Below are 15408 nucleotides of genomic sequence, written 5' to 3' on the forward strand. Positions count from 1 at the left end.
AGGGAAGGTAAAGTCAAAAATGGACTTCAGCTTATTATTTGTATAACCCATTTTATCACATCAGCTGGAGTTTTAACAGAGAAAATCCCGTTAGTTTACAATCACTTTAAATTTACACACCACTATTTGCTGGAGATGCGGAATGAGCTCCGCCACAGAACACATAATACCTCAAGAAAAAGGTTTATAATTACTTCACTATATGAAGCTCTTTAACTCATTTTAACATATTTCCTTGGAACTGAGATGCCAAAAGATGGTGCCCAAAATAGCCGATAGGTGATTTTTTTCCCCCAGCAAATAATGTAGGATCGCTTTCTTTTTACTAAACTGTGAACAGAATACCCAGAATATGCATGGACCTGTATTTCTTCTTGAGATGTTTTACTTTAAATTGTATTAAAAGGACAACAGTATTAAACCACTTGTACACAAGATGTAACACCTCAAAAAAATGGTCATGATTTGTCGGGTCATTACATATACTGTATATTTTGTTGTGATTTAGTTGTTTATTGGCAGAGATACAAATCTAATGAGATGAATGAAAAATATTACATTTAGAATAATTTAATGATATAAAACAAACCATTTGTCCTCTCTTTCTTTAAGTGGATTGTACTCATTGCTGCATGTTCGCATAAGTTTAAAATTGTTTCCAGCATTTTTGACATGGATTCAAAAACATTGCAGAACATTTCTACCAAAGAAACAACAACATTTTTTTAAAATCCATCTTTCAAATCATCGACCTTAAAATTTAGCATCATTTGCATCGGAGAAAGTGCTGAAAATTCAAGCATGTCACTCAATTACTTTGAACTATTTTTGCTACTTACAGTAGCAATTCCTGACAAGTTTTCTTACTTAATTGTATGATTCAATTTTTTAGTCTATTAACACCTGAAAAAAAAATTCATGAGTATTGGACATTCAATATGTGAGTGCATACACAATACTAAACAGTAGATCATTCTATATCTACCTTGTACCACGTAAAGATGGTTAGTAATGGGTTACATGTTTCTGTAGATTTTTCGCGTCACATGTTAATTTGTGTATTTTATGGCCAAATATGGTTATGTACTATGCCACAATACAGTAAAATACAAACAGTTCATATACATGACTTTTTGCTAAGAAAAATATACAATTGTTTAAAATATATATACTGTATATTCTAAGCAGTCACTCATTACTTGAGTATTCTTTTCACCGAATACATTTTTACTTATGCTGGAGTACATTTTTGAATGACTACTTTTACTTGAGTAATATTTTTTGTGTAACGTAAGTAAAATTTTGGGCTACTCTATCTTACCTCCGGTACTATCTGTAAACATTTCAAGAGGTGTAGGAGGAATTTAAGTTTTCGGAATTTGTTTGCTACATGAGGAACCTACTTTAGTACGTACACGTTTGTAACATCTCAAACAAGGAAATGAAGAATCACAGCAAAATAAATTTTAAAAAATCCATGAAGCTGAGAACAGATACTTCAACTGCGTACAGTATTATTTCCCAAACAGGAGCAGTATTACGATCTGCAGTGTAATCTATCTGTGCAAAAAACAACAACATTCAAATGAATAAGACTCAAAAGAACCAAAACACCAGCTCGAAAGGAAGAAGTTCCACAAGACCAAGACTACAGATAAAGCCATCAAAAAGGACCTCAGCTTGCTTGAGTTGTCACATAAAGACCACAAATCATATCACAATCATCACAAAGATTCAAAGAAAAATTGTAATATTGCAACAAAAGTGACACAAGCAGGCACGGTGAATGGTCCTTGGAGGTGTGGCTTTCCAGATGGTCAGCGGTAAGGCTGGCCACATCCCGCTACCAGAGGTGGGAGTAAGTCACCAAAGTTATAAGTCTGATGCCTTTAACTTAATGTAAGTCCCAAGTTGGCATGGGAAAAATCAAGCAAGTCGAGTGACTCGAGTCCCCTTAGTAAGTCATGGCTTAGGTTAAGCAAGTCAAAAGTAAATTCATACAATCTTCCTTAATCACAACATAAAGCAGTGTGTATTATTAGCCAAGTCAAGTTTTCTGTTATTTTTAAAACAAAAAATATAAACTAAAGTTTGACTCGAGCTACGTCATGTGACTCAAGTCTCCCACCTCTGGCGTTTGTGGTTGCGGAGGAAAGAGATGGCCGCTGTCTGTCCCACCTGATAGGCTGAACTGAGGGTGGACTGGCCGAGCACGCTGACCTGCCAGATGTCTTTCACGGGCATCATCCTAGCCCCCCCGAGACCCCCACGTACCATTCCTTCGCCGCTGGGATACAGGCTCAACGATGGCGGCCGCTCTGCTTTGCTGTTAGCGGGGAACACACATTCGTAGACCATATTTTAGTTAGTGATTCGTAACTCGCCAAATCCACATTCTTTCAAATATTCGCTTCATATTACGAAATTTCCTCGTTAAACCAAGGGTCAGCGCCATACATCCTTGAGTGGTCGCTACACTGTAAAAAAAAATATTTAAACAACTCAAATTTTTAGCAAAATACTGGAAGTTGTGGTTGTTAGAATTTTACCGTAAAAAAAAACAGGAAAAAGCATAAAATAATGTAAAAACAGTATATAGTGCTCGGGTAACTGTCAGTTTTACAGTTTATTTATGTAGATTTTTTTTAATACTGAAAATCATGATAGTATACAGTAAATTTAACTTTGTTATGTTTTTTGTATGTTTTGTATGGCAATTTACATGTAACAAGTCTTGTTGGTGGTGGTGGTTTGGACCTACACTGTTAACTTGGCAGTCAAACGTGCTAACTACTGAGCAGTTGGTGAAAGTGCTGTGCATGTAGAAGATTATGAAAACCTGACTCTGACTGGCAGTTGATGACACACTGTGCTGTTGGCTCAGTACTTAGCACACCTGACTGCCACAGTGACAGCTTGGGTTCAAACTTTAGTTGGAGAACATGAAAGAGAGGACTGTGATATCACCACTATCTGACAGGTTAAAGATTTGTATTTTGTCAGGGTTTCTACGGGTATCAGCAAATCTCATTTAATGCTTTTTAATGTTATTTTAAACTGATTTATTCCCCATGGCTAACTGCAGACAATTTCACACACACAAATAGTAAGTAGAGTTGTCTGAGAATGACTTTTTAATCGATAACTGATATCCTGATATGCCATGTCTCGTAATTCCTGTTAATGTTTTGTGTTTGTTCATGTTGGATTTACTATTTTTATTTTGATAGTGGCGTTCCTCCTTGCTTCACCGTTACTTTCTGCCCCTACCAATCAGGCCGATCGTTTCCATCTGTGACCCTGTGTATAAATAGTCTGCGTGTGCCCTTGCTCAGTTTTCTGGTGTCCGGCAAGTGCTGTGATTTTTCGTTGTCTCGTTTTTGAAACCCTATGGACTGAAAAATAAACCTTTTGCTTAAACGGAACAGTCGTGCATTTGGGTCCTTGGTGTATCTTTGTCACAATCTTGTCCAACTCAAAAAAATCCAATACCGATATCAAACCGATACCGATATATGCAGCCGTGGAATTAACATGTACACTCACCAATAAGGCACTACCATATCACGTATGGCTCACAAAGTGTTTCTGGCTCATAATAACAACAAAGGCACACAGTTGCAGAACATTGAATGAGGTATGTAATGAGTTTATTATTCATTATTTCTCAATCATTTATTGTTCATTGAATTTTTGCACCATGAATGGAAATGGTATGCTCACATAAAAAATCCCAAGTATCTTAGTTTGGAGACATCTAACGGTCATTAGGCATAACTGCTGTGCTAAGCTGTGACCAGCCCTTGAAGAAAGGCAAAAAGGCTATTACCTCACTTTGAAGGCAACATACATATTAGCCCATAACCAATAATGAAAAACCAATGTCAATATTATCCGATACAATTTTGCGATGATTTTATGGGCGGATATTATCGGCCACCTGATAATATCGGACAACCCTAATAAATTATGTAAAAAAAAATAAATAAATAACCGTCAAGTTTACATATTTTTAATGCCTCAAATATTTAATTTAGTGCTTTTTAAGGCCTGAATTTTGACAAAATCCATTTAATGACTTTTAATGCTTTTTAATGACCCGCATTAACACAGTTTTTACAGTAACTACAGTATGTAGTATTATATAGTAATCGTAAGTATTTTTACAGTGATTTGACATCTAATCACTATTAATTACTAATAATTTACAGTAATTTAATGTAAAACAACAGTGGTACAAAGAACATAAATATAAAATTTTAATGAAATAAAGTTCTTCCTAAGGTAGTTTGTTGTTAATTTGACAATGAATATTTTACGGTTTCCCTATATTTATAACAGTACGATTCGCCAACCACAGCTACTAGTACTTTGTCGTATATTCGAGTTTTATCTTTTACAGTGTAGCCAATGGCAGGGCATACAAAGACAAAATTTTGCACCCTCTTTAGGACATTTTAGTTTTGACTCTTCAATGACCTAACATGCATTTTTTCAAATATAGGAGGAAGCTGAAATATATATTAGTGCATTATTTTGCATGAATGCATTTTAGACAAAGAGGAAGACGCACATTGATGGATACAAACACATGACAAGGCAAAGTAAATGGAGGAAAGTGATAAACCTGAGCGAATCATTGTAAATTTTCAGAGTGCAACTTAACCAAGGCTGTCACAAGCATCAATTTACAATACTTTAAATTATTTTGTGTAATGGGTATTCTGTTCTTTAAAAAAAACAACAAAAAAACATGCTGAGCGGATTAGGGGTCAATCCACAAAGTCAAATCCAAGCAGTCAAGTTTAGGTGTTGAGGGAAAAGGTAGAAAGGGCGGTTTCATGGCCATGTTGGATTTACCTTTTCCTCCATGTGTGACGGTGACTGTGCAAACAGCAGCACAGAGAGCAAGCCAGCAAGACACACAGGACACACAGTCTCAAATTAGCAAGACACACAAAACCGGAAAATGACAAGACACATGAAATTAAATGTCGTACAACATACAACAAGCAATGTTTGCGATTGGTCTTCTCAGTTCTCGTAAGCTATTTTCTTTCAGTTTGGTAATTTTAAAACTATCTCTTTGTCTTTCCATAAATGAAATGACTTGCCTGGCCCATCCAGTTTGTGATGTAACTTCATAAACGGAGATTAAGGGGGGCCGGGGGGCATAGCCTCCCCAGGTAGTCGAAAATGTCATTGAATGGAATTGACTTTCCTATATATGAATTTAAATTAAGTCTTTGCCTGTAAAATGTTGTCTATAAAAGCTGTAAAGCAATAAAACAAACAATAAAAATGAATGAAATAAACAAAAAATTTTTTTTTATAATGGGTCAAAATTATTTTTCACACATCATGTGACTAGCAGTCATTTGCTTTGATTAGCCAAAATCATCTGAGGCAAGATGGATATCCGTAATTTTTTTTCAAACTTAAACTTTTAAAAGCGACAACAACTACTGAGCGAGAACCAAGGATTAAAGATGTGGACTATGAAACGACGGAGAGCACCGCCAAAATGGTGAGGGGATTTTCAGTTTGCCCCACTAAAGACGTTAATTGTACAACAGAGCCACCACCAGGCGTACCACATTCAATGAACGACGATCTTGGCCAAAAGCATAGCTGTCCTAAGCAGCTTGATTTAGAATTCACCTAAAAAAATGAAGGGAAACAAAAAGGAAAAAAAAAACGGTCATTTTCGACGCATTGTTATTAACATTCCTGGCTGGAATATTCAGTCAAAAAGGATGCGGACTGGAGTCAACTTCCCCACCAGGTAAGACAGAAAAACGCACGCAAGCACACACCGCTGGGATGCCTGTATGCAAGCCCATCGACGGGGAGGGGGGCTAACCGGGTATATTGTCCCGTGCCTCAGGACCATAAGGGCCCCTGAATGACCCTTAATTTATTTTACTTTACATTCACATATTTGTTTTTTATTTAAATCATTGTCTGATTAAATATTATGTTCTACTCGGTATACAGTGTATCACAAAAGTGAGTACACCCCTTGCATTTCTTCCCCAAAATGTTGTCGATCAGTTGTGAGTCCATCAAAAGACAAGGGCGAAGTTTATGTCCCTGCATAGTCTAGAGAAGTCCCGTCCCCTGCAGCCAAGGACGCACCATCTAAACATGGTAGAGTAGGCATTGCATTACATGAGCTTTTTTTTTTTTTTTTTTTTTTTTTGTGTTCACATGAATTTTCTTCAGGTAAATTTCTGCAGGTATTTAAGACACTGACAAAACGGCACTTTGACACAATAAAAAGTAGTCTGTGTGCAGCTTATATAATACTGTTAATTTATTTTCCCCTCAAAATAACTCAAAATTTTGCCATTAATATCTAAACTCCTGGCAACAAAAGTGAGTGAGTACACCTCTATGGACAACGAACATCCCTAAATGTCCAAATTGAGTACTGCTTGCCATTTTCCTCCAAAATGTCATGTAACTCGTTACAGGGGTGCTGTCAGCATTGCTGCAGAGATTGAAGAGGTGGGGTGGTCAGCCTGTTAGTGCTCAGACCATACGCCGCACTCTACATCAAATTGGTGTGCATGACCGTTTGCTGAAGACATGTCAACAAAACACATGGATTACTGGAACCATGTCCTATGGTCTGATGAGATAGGCGGGCTTTCTTGTGTACCGTCTTCGGAAGAGGCTTCCTCCTGGGGTGACAGCCATGGACACCAATTTGATGTAGAGTGTGGCGTATGGTCTGAGCACTAACAGGATGACCACCCCACCTCTTCAATCTCTGCAGCAATGCTGACAGCATTCCTGTAACGAGTTACATGACATTTTGGAGGAAAATGACAAGCAGTACTCAATTTGGACATTTAGGGATGTTCGTTGTTCATACAGGTGTACTCACTTTTGTTGCCAGGGGTTTATATATTAATAGCTATATTTTGAGTTATTTTGAGGGTAAAATAAATTAACTCTATTATATAAACTGCACACAGACTACTTTTCATTGTGTCAAAGTGTCATTTTGTCAGTGTTGTCCCATGAAAAGATATACTTAAATATCTGCAAAAATGCGAGGGGTGTACTCACTTTTGTGATAGACTGTATATTTAAAAACTTTACCATACTAAATATTTCAAATATATATTTTTTCCTTGTTGGCACGCCCCACCCCCGCACCCCGTCTTAGCAGAGAATGGTTTGACCCTGCACTGGCGCACTCAAATTCTACGCATTTTCTTGTCTTCGCCAGTGACTGTAGCTGGAGGAGAGCGAGCCTTTAGTAAAATGAAAATAATAAAAAACTACATACGCGGCCCCATATTACAGGGCAGGCTTAATAACCTAGCCATTGTTACCAAACTGCCCTTTCTGGTAAGTTGCAGTGCTCTCAACTTCGCACCATAGTGTGGAGTGGACGGGTGGACGGCTTGTTTGTCATCAGTTCATCCGGGTCTTCCTTCAGGAAGGTGGCGATGTGCATAAAAATGCAAAGACACGTTGGATGGCTTTTTGCTGGAACATTTATTAACAATGGGGGACTCCCAGTCAATCAACTCAGCGCTAACGCTCAACAACTCTTATCTCACCCCCTTATGCTCGCCCACTTCTTCGTCTGCGCCAAATTGGTAAAGCCGGTCATATTGTAGGGGACAGTGGCCCCTTGGGGATGCCGGTAACACCATGCTCTCTATTGAGCGTGAGTTTGCTCAAAAACTGGATTCCCTAGATGTTATAAATGACTTTTCTGTCAAAATCTGGGCGCATCACTGTTTGAGGGCTTGATAACCCCAGGGATGTGAAGGGGGAAGGCACAGGATGTTTAGTTATACTTTTTTGTTGTTTAGCAGGCAGGCATAGCACTCTCAGTTTATTGTAATGTAGCCTACATGGGACAATAAATGGAAATTTTTTGTTTATACTGTGTCACATCTCACATTACGGTCCGCTAAATTTAACTATCTATCTCAAATTGAATAATTTGAAAATCTACACTGTCACTGCTCGCAAAGCGTTAAAGTACGGCGTATGTTGTCGTGACAAGCCGGTGGCAGGGGTGGGGGGTGGGCCCTATAAAGGTGTCTTGTCCTCTGGCCCCTGCAAGTCTGTTGACAGCCCTGCCTGTATGTACAAGAATGGGCTAAGCTCCTATCCAAGCATATATCTTGTAAATTAATTGTATTGCTGACACTGCGTTTCGGGGTCATCAAAATGGTTTGCCCCCCTGCCACAAAAATCAAACTCCGCGTATGTGTCACTTCACATGTCAGCGGACAATTTCTTTCATTTGCCGCATGTTGGATAAATTACGATTTGTTAGACAATCCGTGCTTGAAGAGATTTCAGGGATGCAGTGTATGTAGAGGACAGGAGGTGATTAATCTGCGGTTCTGCAACAGAAACTGCACCAGATTGTCTCATACTTAACTCACTGGCTACCAATGACAATGATTGACGTGCAGTCGTGGCTTTTTTCATCTTTCTACTGTGATTTTGAATGAGTTTATCAAGGGTAAACGTCCAATTCATTTGAAGTGGGAGGGCGGCAGCGAATGAACATTTCCCAACCATCCCACTTCAAATGGATTGGCTGTCTAGTGCTGTCAATGGCAGCCAGTGAGTTAAAAGTATTTGGAAGTCTTTCGCATAAGACTTCAAGCAGGCAAATTAAATTGTGTCTGAGGGATGTGGGCGTTTATGAAAAAAAAAAGCGTTTCCTAATCCTTGTTTGCGCAAGAAACCCATGTGTGATGGACTCGAACAAACAAATGACAGCAGCGGTGCAGTGAAATTATGACAGACCGAAAAGATGAAACATGAAACAGCAGCAGCAAGGTCGAGAATGAATGAATGTCACGATTGAAATCTTCACAAACTAGTGCTGTACGATATGATTGCCAAAATGACATAACATTTTTATATTTTACATGTCTATCGTCATTATCACTATTGTCAAAGAATTGCTTCCCAAAATATGCTTCTCAAATGTCTATATATGACTTAAGCTTTATTATTGTACAAGTGTTATCTAAAATTCATAAGTCAAAGCATAGCTGTCTACATCCTGAAGCGAGGGAAGGCAGGCAGGCACCCTCAAGGGCAAAGATACAATGTAACATTTAATTGGTGCGGCGCTGCCTGGTCGCCCATCTACGCTTTGTTATATGACGTGTTTTTTCTTATAATCATATGACCATTGTTTTTACCAGTTAACCCCGCCTTTCAGTATGATAATCAAACAGTAACTATCATAAGTAAACTTTTAAAAGACTTCTGAAGTGAGACCTTTTTTCTTCTAAAAACAAAGGGCGAACGGACAACTATAAATAGACCTGTTCCTGCAATGCACATTTTAGCACCCAATTTGCACTGACTTGCTACATTGATGGAATTCCATGTTCCATAGTAGTAAGTGGTACCTCTACATACGAAGTTCATTCATTCCAGGACCTTGTTTGTAAGTCAAAAAGGTTGTATGTCGAGCAGGATTTTCCCATAAGAATAAGTTATAATTCCATTAATTCGTTCCACAGCCCAAAAACTTACACTAAATCCTTAAGAATGCTGCTGGTACTATTGCAAATAGCAATTACACAGAGAAAAACAAATAAATTATGAATAAAAATCGGAATTATAGTAATAGTAATAATAACAATAATACCTGTAATAATGTTACGGATCGGGTTCTAATGTGGCGGATGTGTTTTGCGTGGTGTACCTGAACGCATCGCATGGCTGACTTGACAGCGTGAGAGAGGGACTTTTTACTTCCCATAGCAAAGTAAAATTGAAGATGAGATCTTGTTCATGTCTCATTTGCATCTCTGAGAAATGAATCAGCAATAATCGAGACCAGAGTGGTTTTGTCAGTTTTCTCAAATTTGTCTCATGAGAAGCAAGTCTCATAGTGAGCATTACATGAGAAAGTCTTGAGAATAGTTCTACTGGCACGAATTTTCAATAAAGTCTCACAGTTGTGTCCTTTCAAGATCTCACCAAGAGACAACTATGAGTACTTGTGTCGATCTCAAATGCGTCTGAATTTTATCTTCTTACTTGGAGTCATGATCTCAGTAATGTCTCAGTAAAAGATATGGATGAGCAAAGTATTTATTTCTTCAACTTGCCTCAAAGTTGTCTCTTTTACTGATCTCGCGGAGCAACCTTATATTGTACCAGTCACAAATATTTCTCAATTTGATCTCCTTCCAGTCTGCAATTGCTCATTTTGGGTTTTCAAGATTCTTTCATTGTAAGAAAGAGTAGTGTCTGTTCGCTCTGACATGTCCAATCACATCTTAATTTACCTCATGCCAAAATCCGAGAAAATATTAGAATTGGTCAAATAATTTAATAACATCTGGTTCATTTGGTTCATCTTGTTCAATGTAAAAATTAGAGATGTGTCCGAAAATTCGGCTTCGAGAACTATCGACTGCTACAAACGATTTTTTGTTTCGAAGACCGAAAGTTTACCACAAAATAGTGTGAAGGACCTTAGTCCTCTTGTTTGATGACGTAATCAAAACAGGCAATACGCTGGCTGACGATGTCTCGCTAAAACTACTGGCTAACAGGCAACATGTCTGCGATTTGGAATTTTTTTTTTTTTTAAATATCAAAGAAATATATAAATTATTAAATGAACCAAAATATAATAAATTTTTCTTCATCGCTGCTACACGCTTTCTGAAGTTGTTTTCCATTGATGTGGCGCGTCAAATCGAGGACAATGCATCTGAGCCCGTGCGTGGCTCAGTGGTAGAGAAGTCGTTCCTCAACCCAGAGGTTGTGAGTTCAACTCTCTGTCCTGATGAATTCATCTAAGTATCCTTGAGCAAGACACTGAACCCCATGTTGTTGTGTCGGTAGATGAGGGTATAGCGTCAAAATGCTTTGAGTGCCTGAAAGCTCCATTTTTAATTAAGAGGATTTCTCTTCTCAAATATTGCTCAAGTCTGGTTTTCTCAAATCCATCTCCTTTGTCTCAATGTTATCTTTGATCATATTGACTCATCACTTGCTCCTAAGGATACCCTTAGGAGCACAAACTCAGAGACAAATAAGCAGAGAATGAGATAAATTTGAGATGATCAAATTCGTCTCACGAGACGAGATTAAGCAACAGATGAGTAGCAAATTTTTGCCATGGGTTTCACTTTGTTCAGCTGCGGCGACAGTAGACATGTTGTGTTGCACAAGTCCGGAGATAAATGATTAAAAACCTGACGAAGCTGGCGATATTTTGGCAATGTTACCACAATAATAATTGTCATCTTAACTTATAAAGACTGGCGATCGGAGGTCGGAGGAGGACCATTGAGATCGTAGACATTCTACAGACTTATTGTCAAGCCAGTTCATGGACGCGCGCACCACGCTCATATTTTTCTATCAGTTCCATCTTCATTTCAATGGTAAACCTCACCTTTTTTTCACCACCTGGACTAACATTCTTGGAACCCATGTTGATTTCTCTTACAAGAAAATCCGCTGAGCGTTCGTCTTGCGGGAAAACAGAGAAACTATTTTTTTTCGAGCATGTCGTCGGATGTCGAAACAAATGGCGAGTCAAATTTTAGGTCGGATGTCGAAAAGATCGTGTGTCGAAGCGATCGTATGTCGAGGTAACACTGTACAAGATGTCCTTATAGCCACTCAATAGTTTGAAAATTGGTGCCCCCTGCCAAACCGTATGTGAGTAATGCATGCAAGTGAATAGAAAATAGCAACACATAATAATCCATAATGGTGACAACAAAATGCATTCCAATTTCAATAAGAATTGATTTAATATTAATTATATTATGCTAATGTAATATACATCAGTCTTACATACATAAGTCAAAACCACTAGCAACAAGTATTAGTAGATAATTAGATATCTTTACATTATAACAAAAATATGTAAAGTATCTAATGTGCTGCTTCTGTTTACACTGGGTAGTTTTAGGTTGCAGCATTATTTGATGCATTTAACACTTGTGGCAGTTGATTGTTGCATAATTTTTCACAAAATACTAACAAATGTATTACAACGTGGCATATCTATATTGTGGTATGAATTGTCCCATCTCGTTTTTTTCCCCATATGGCACAGCACCATCACAAATACACAAACTTTGTAAATATTCTCTCGCTAACACACGGCCACACAACACACATACAACTCACGTTCGTCCACTGCCATCCGATTGGCTGTTGCTTCCTGTCTGCTGCAATTTGGAGCGCTCGATATGTTCGACGTATGTCTGGATCATCTTTAATAGGGGAGGGTGAAATCAAAAAGAAGAGTTGGCGAGGTAAAATACTTTGATGTGAGTGTAATTTGAAACTGTTTTTATCGTCATGCCCTCTACTAACATTTTATATATGCAATGAGTGTCCAATGCTCCTAATAATAAATATACTATATTACATTTAAGTTGATTAAGGCAACATTAAGTTGTCTATTAGTGCTTACTTCAGTGTGGCGCTGGTGCAGAGCATTATATTCTTTCTTCATGTCAGCCTCTCTTTCCTCCAATCGTGTGACTGGAAAAGAGACACAATATTCACATTAACTCACTGGCTTCCACTTTATTTGTTTGTTCGTTCGTGCTACGTTCATTGGCTTGCAGCCCACCCAGTTGATATGGCTTGGACGTCTACTAGTGATGAACTTATTTAAAGAATTTTAATTTCGTTTTTAAAAGCCACACGATTGGGCGTCTATCATCGTCATGGCACTGAAAGAGTTACTGCTGAGTAAGTTTGGGGCAGATTTGTTTTTTTAGTTAAAAGAAAATGGACAAAACATACAGTACATAAAGCATTAAGAAGCAAAACTATTTTGACCGGGTAAGACAATCTTAAAGTACAGCAACATATTATTTCAACAAAAAAGGGGAGTTGCAAAAAAGTTTTGGTCAACTCACTTTGGTCTGCATAGTTCTTGGACTTGAGTTCGAGTTGTTTCCCCTGCAGCTCCAAAAACTCCACCTGCACCTGCAGGTCCTTTTTGTCTTCCTCTAACTCATCCTCAAACTCGATGAATTTCTATAGGAGATGATAAACGAGCACACCAAAGCTGTCAGTCAAAATGCTTACAAAGGTACAATTAGCAGAAATAATAACAATGATAAAAACATGATCCTTGAATAAACGAACATAACCTAATAAATCAAATTGTATAGTGTAAACAGCAACATTAAAATGCATTTGCCAGTTAGCATATACAGTATTTGGAACAAAATTAAGAAATCTCTCTAAGCTTTCTCCCATTAAGTCTAGCCATATTTTTTTTTGCTGAACATGGTTCAGGTGTACAGAAAAATACACATAGAGCTGACTGTTGATTTCTTAACCTTCTTTTCACAATGGCGTGTTTCTCTACCAGCAGGGCATCCAAACCTTTCTCCGGGGGCTCCTTTAGAAAAATCAAAGTACGCAAGGGCCAACTTGAAGTCCTTCAAATTTCATTTGTCAACATTACAATATACGTATATCATAATTAGGGCTGTCAAAATTATCGCATTAACGCGCGGTAATTAATTTTTTTAATTAATCACGTTAAAATATTTGACGCAATTAACGCACATGTCCCGCTCAGAAAGTATTCTGCCTTTTGGTAAGTTTTACAGCAAGGCTTTTTGCGCTGTCCAACAGCGAACTCTTGTGGTCGCTTTGCGACATGGTTTATTATTTTCTTCTTTTCTTCATTATGGCTGCACGACGTCTCGGGCCGATAATGTTGTGCTTATATGATCCTTGGACAAGATTTGTCCGTAAGTATGGTTGTTGTAAAGAATGTACATATTATGTTAGTAAGCGAAATGTTATATTTTTTGTATGAGACGCTTTTTGTTTATGTTTAGTGAACCTGTATAGCGTGCTAAGCTAACGTTTTTGCTAATGCAATGCTGTGTACTTTTTTGTTGTTGTTTCACAACGGTCTAAAGAGGACAGTGGTTTGAAGCCATTTTATTAATAAATCAGATGAAAAAGGAAGAAGTCTGATTATTAAGGCGTCGTTCACTAGCTGTCTAGCTTTGGAAAAAGTAGACGCTTCGGAGTGAGGACAGCATAGACAGATTTAAATGACAGTAGAGTGAAATGCCCACTACAGTCCTTATGTACCGTATGTTGAATGTATATGTCCATCTTGTGTCTTATCTTTCCATTCCAACAATTTATTTTACAGAATATATATATAATTTACAGAAAAATATGGCATATTTTATAGATGGTTTGGATTGCGATTAATTGTGATTAATTACGATTAATTAATTTTTAAGCTGTAATTAACTCGATTAAAAATTTTAATCGTTTGACAGCCCTAATCATAATATCATACAGCATTAATATGCATGGATGTATATATACAGCTGGAAAATCTTTCGATGTTCCTCTGAACCATCATATAAGCTCAGTTTTTTCTTTAACTAAAAATACTTTTGAATTGTACTTTATTTGTTCCATCCTGTGTGTATTTTAAACATAGAGTTTCACTTTAATTTTTTTTGTATGTTCAAGTGCCAAAATGAACTGTACAAGCTGATAGCAGCTTTTGATAATTGAGCAAAGATTAAGAAAGTATATAAAGCTATATTTTCCTTATGTTATAATAGTGGGCAGAAATTCGTGCATTTTAAACACTTTTTAATGTAATAAACTTCTTAATATATACTGTATGTACTGCAATAGATACTAGAACTGAATGATATTGGAGAGAACTGACATTGCGACTTTCCGGGGGTTTGGGATTTATATATTGTGATATTAAAACTAAAAGAATTTGAATAGATATGTTTTGGAAGACTTTGGTTGACTCACCATGACCACATTGTATTAATATAATACCGTTTATTCCAGGCTAGACTGGTTCATTTGTGAACGATGAAGATTGCTGTATATAAAGGTCAGAAGTGGTTAGTAATGCGTTACATTTGAGTAACTTTTTGAGAAAAATGTACTTCTAAGCTTAGTTTTAGTAAGCCATACTTTTTCTTTTACTTGAACAGATTCGCTACTCCTACTCCGTTACTTTGGGCTACATTAGAATCGTTACATTTTTCCTCTTTATTCTACATATTGACTTTATTTTTGCAAGAGATACAAACAGTAGCTCCACCAGTTTCACCGATGAGACGTCACAGCAATAATGACATGAATCCATTATACTAAACAGACTCAAGCTTGCCTTTTCTTCTATCACGCCAGCCTGTTCAATCACATGTCGTCTTTAAAGATCAGTAAAAAAAATAAGTATATGCTGTATGTGCTGAGAATAAATACCATAAAAAAATCATAAGCAGTTACTCACAATGTTACTCACTCCTTGAGTATTCTTTTCACCAAATACTTTTTTTACTTGACGACATATTGTGCAGGCCTAATACTGTACTCCAATCATCTACTAGCGAATGTCACTCATACTAA

General features: G+C 37.4%; 1 protein-coding gene across 12 annotated transcripts in view; it reads right to left on the minus strand.

Moving 5' to 3' along the window:
• mapk8ip3 (mitogen-activated protein kinase 8 interacting protein 3) overlaps window positions 1-15408 on the minus strand; it is a 91585-nt gene that overhangs the window by 60951 nt on the left and 15226 nt on the right. For 5 of the 12 annotated variants that reach the window (XM_057860864.1, XM_057860853.1, XM_057860855.1 and 2 more), the window contains exons 3-7: window positions 12906-13026; window positions 12452-12522; window positions 12163-12248; window positions 4861-4884; window positions 2179-2326 (exon numbers count right to left, since the gene is read on the minus strand). In XM_057860864.1, coding sequence (XP_057716847.1) covers window positions 2179-2326; window positions 4861-4884; window positions 12163-12248; window positions 12452-12522; window positions 12906-13026 — 450 coding nt within the window. The remainder of the gene's footprint in view (window positions 1-2178; window positions 2327-4860; window positions 4885-12162; window positions 12249-12451; window positions 12523-12905; window positions 13027-15408) is intronic. The other 7 variants (XM_057860862.1, XM_057860859.1, XM_057860863.1 and 4 more) reach the window with 5 other exon arrangements.

The sequence above is a fragment of the Corythoichthys intestinalis genome, chromosome 16, assembly GCF_030265065.1.
Source record: "Corythoichthys intestinalis isolate RoL2023-P3 chromosome 16, ASM3026506v1, whole genome shotgun sequence".
Lineage (NCBI taxonomy): Eukaryota > Metazoa > Chordata > Actinopteri > Syngnathiformes > Syngnathidae > Corythoichthys > Corythoichthys intestinalis.